The sequence below is a fragment of the Peromyscus maniculatus genome, chromosome X (assembly GCF_049852395.1).
Source record: "Peromyscus maniculatus bairdii isolate BWxNUB_F1_BW_parent chromosome X, HU_Pman_BW_mat_3.1, whole genome shotgun sequence".
NCBI lineage: Eukaryota > Metazoa > Chordata > Mammalia > Rodentia > Cricetidae > Peromyscus > Peromyscus maniculatus.
Window position 1 is genome coordinate 62,673,795 of NC_134875.1, and position 4,055 is coordinate 62,677,849.

Sequence of the window (4,055 nt, forward strand, 5' to 3'; positions counted from 1 at the left end):
CTATTAATTTGTTTATTGTTAAATTATTATTTTATTGGGATTTTCACATTTCTTTTATTTAATATGTTTATTAATATAGTTCATTTTTGAAGCACTGTTATTTTTCCAACATACCATGTGGATGCTCTAGAGTATGACATATACATTTAAATATTCTCACCACATAATAATGCATAATATATCATTGTAGGACTCTACTTATCACTTTAACAAATGTTATAAATGTCAAAATTGCTTGATAATTTTTATTTTTAATGTTTAGTTATCTCATAAAGAATTTCAAAAATCGGCATTTCCTAAATGCTCACTGGCTGGTGGCTGGAGATTTCAATAAAATCTGAAGGTCTATGAACGTTTATTTAATAGCTTCTGTCTCGAGTGCCTGGAGACCAGGTCGTAGAAGAATAAGGGAGCTCTGAACCAGGAGTCATGGAAGCCAAACCCAAGCTCTACTATTTTTGTGGCAGAGGCAGGATGGAGTCCATCCGCTGGCTGCTGGCTGCGGCAGGAGTGGAGTTTGAAGAAGAATTTCTTGAGACAAGAGAACAGTATGAGAAGCTGCAAAAGGATGGGTGCCTGCTTTTTGACCAGGTCCCTTTGGTTGAAATGGATGGAATGCTGCTGACACAGTCTAGAGCCATCCTCAGCTACCTTGCCACCAAGTACAACTTGTATGGGAAGGACCTGAAGAAGAGAGTCAGGATTGACATGTATACTGATGGCACCCTGGACCTGATGATAATGATCACCTCTGTTCCATTCAAACCCCCTGAGGAAAAAGAGGAGAACTATGCTTTAATCGTGAAGAGAGCTAAAACCCGTTACTTCCCGGTCTTTGAAAAGATTTTAAAAGACCACGGGGAAGCTTTTCTTGTTGGCAACCAGCTCAGCTGGGCAGACATTCAGCTGTTAGAAGCCATTTTGATGGTGGAAGAACTCAGCCCTCCCGTGCTGTCCGACTTCCCTCTGCTGCAGGCATTTAAGACAAGAATCAGCAACATTCCTGCAATTAAGAAGTTTCTGCAACCCGGGAATCAGAGGAAGCCACTTCCAGATGACCACTATGTTAAGGTGGTCAGGAACGTCCTGAAGTTCTAGTGGCAGCAGGTGTTAGGCTACAGCAAGGATCCAATCTCAGCGTCGCCATAGGCCAGCTACGGAGCAATCCAGAAGCAAAGGATAGATCCCAGAATTCTTCGGCTGCAGTAGAATTATTTTTTAAGGGGTGTTACTTTTGTTTATGTTGCTTTTGTTTAACTCTATGAAGCTGTGTTACTGTGCCTGTGTAAAACTCCTGATGGTCTAATAAAGAACTGAATGGCCAATAGCAAGGCAGGAGAAAGGATAGGCGGGGTTGTTAGGCAGAATGTATAGAGGCAAAATCTGGGAGGAGAGCTAGATCTAGCAGCCAGAGAAGGAGGAGGGCTCCAGGGGCCAGCCACCCAGCTGCACAGCAAGCCACAGAGAAAGAGTAAGATTTACAGAAGTTAGAGAACGGGAAAAAGCTCAGAGGCAAAAGATAAACGTGTTAATTTAAGGAAAGCTGGCTAGAAACTAAAACAAGCTAAGGCCGGGCATTCATAAGTAAGAATAAAAAAAAAATTCAAAAATCACTTCCATGATTGTTTTGCAATTTCCTGGCTTCTGTGGGTATTTCAATGGAACATACATATTTGAAGCTTTGAAGCTAACATCTACAAGGAAGTATGCATCATTTATCTTTCTAGGTTTGGGTTAGGGCAGAGTAAAGAAGAAACTATACTAAAGACCTTTAGAAAAAGTCATGTAGAAACCTATTAGTATGAAGCTTCCTAAAGATATACTAAAGTAAAATATTTTTAATTAAATAATTTTGTTGATTCATTCATAAACTTGTCATATTCACAGTTCTTTATTCTGTTTGAAAAATGTCTAACATTTTCTTTTCAATGAAGTCTTGTCCACAAATTTTTTTTTCCTGGACAAGATGCTTTTGCCTTCATATTTGAAGGATACATATAGACAATATATAGTTGCAGTTCTTTAATGACTCCATCTACTGCCTTCTGTATTGCATATGTTCCAATAAAATCATGTGACATTTTTATGTTTTATGTTTTTCCTTCTATATAGATATTCACTACAAGTTAATTTTACCTTTTTGACAACTTGATTTAGAGGCAGTTTAATTACTTATTTAACACTTTGATCACTTTTAAACTTGGTCAGAATGGTTCTAGCATAGGCTTTACTGTTCCTACCTTAGCCATTTTTTGTGGAATGGGTCTTTACCTTGGTCCCACTGGAGTTCCCTAACTACTCATTTAAGATTCTCTTATCTGTTTTTCAGATATCTTTAGTATACAGCTCTGCTCTCATTCATTATTTTCTTTAACTCACATTGGATAACATTGGCAACAACAACGAAGAGCAGAGCCCTATGCAAAAATGGAGCTATTTTCTGTTAATCTCTCTTTTATCCAGCCCTATAAAACCCAGCTTCAGCAGTCTCTCAGATTCTTGTTTTTCTGTCTCTATGTTCAAAGAACTTTTGTTCTGCACTGCTTGTTTTATGTTTGTTTGTTTGGTTTTTGTTTTTGTTTTGTTGTTCCCCTCTACATATCATGTTCTGAAAAGTACCTCTCTCAATCAGAGTCATCATAGTCATAGGAATCATCTCTTTGTTCCTTGGTATCTTGGATCTTAGTCTCTTGCTCTTTGACATGTTTCTAAAACTTACAATTGAATATATTTTTATCAGTTTCATAGTTTGTTTTAGGAGACTAAGTGTAGTTCAGTTGATCTATTATGACTTGAAGAAGATATTTGTTGGTTTTGGCTTGTGTTAGAGCTCTTTGCTATGGATGAAAACATCATCTTTCAAAGCAGAAGCTTAAACGCCTGTATTAAGATTTCACCCCATAACTATTCTTGAGGCCACCTGGAAGTAAAAATTGTCTATAAAGAATATAGGTCTTATGAATATAGTCAGCAATGATAATGAATAAGAAAGTATTTTTGAGGACTGAATAAAAAAGTGGAAAAATAAGATTTATAGACATATTCAAACCAAAATTTAACAGTTTAGAACAAAGGGTGAAAATTGATTTGCTCATATAAGATGTAGAATTTAAATGAATAACATTTCTGAATTTGTGAGTATTTAAGAAAGTAACTGGTTTTGTTTTTTAATCTTCATTAGCGTCATAATTGTGTTCTTTAAATTGTATAATTATCCATGGCAGTGTCTGGTTCTAATAGATGCAATTGTATGAAATGTTCTAGTGTATATTATATTCAAGATGCTGACATATATTATTCATAAAATAAACGTAAAATATTAAGTCTATGCCCTTCATTTGATTACAACCTAGAAACTGAGAGAAACACAAATACAAACATACTTATGGAAAGAGGTAGAAATTTAAAGTGATTAAGAAATGAGTAATGGACGAAATCTAACAATTTATACAGATGAGGAGCTAGAGAAATGGCACAGCACATAAAACAAAGTCACTGCAAAAACCACCAAAACACAAACATCCCTGTCTTAGCCAATATTAGTGACTATTGATTTTTGTCACTAGTCTACAGTTCTCCCTTCATGCTGGGGATGATAGAGGGTTGGAGAGATGCTCAGCAGTTAAGAGCACTTGCTGTTCTTGCAGAGGATTAGAATTTAGTTCCCCAAACCCACATGGTGGCTGATAAACATCTGTAAATCCAGTTCTAGGGGATCTGATGCCCTCCTTTGGCCTCTGCATGCACAAGACACACACATGACATACATACATACATACATACATGCAGGCAAAATACCCATACACATAGAATAAAAATAACAAATAAATCTCAAAAAATAAAATGATATTTTTTGTGGAGAACTATGGGGCAATGTCAATGAAAACTTGAATTATCTTTGCTCTGAAAATGGCATGACTAATATTTAGATGGATATTAATAAAAATGAATTTCAGGTAGAAAAACTTTGTAATAGCTTTTGATGATACTGTGTTTTGTTCATGTGCTTGAGAGCTGATAGATGCATCTTGATAGACAAATGGGATATTAAAAAT

The 4,055-nt window shown here is 36.0% G+C and overlaps 1 protein-coding gene across 1 annotated transcript; it reads left to right on the forward strand.

Moving 5' to 3' along the window:
- Nucleotides 1-338: 338 nt before the first annotated feature.
- LOC102905507 (glutathione S-transferase alpha-4) lies at nt 339-1,148 on the forward strand. The gene has a single exon (XM_006985671.4). It carries the CDS (start codon nt 430-432, stop codon nt 1,096-1,098), a length of 669 nt encoding a protein of 222 aa, XP_006985733.1. The 5' UTR covers nt 339-429; the 3' UTR covers nt 1,099-1,148.
- The last annotated feature ends 2,907 nt before the right edge of the window (nt 1,149-4,055 follow it).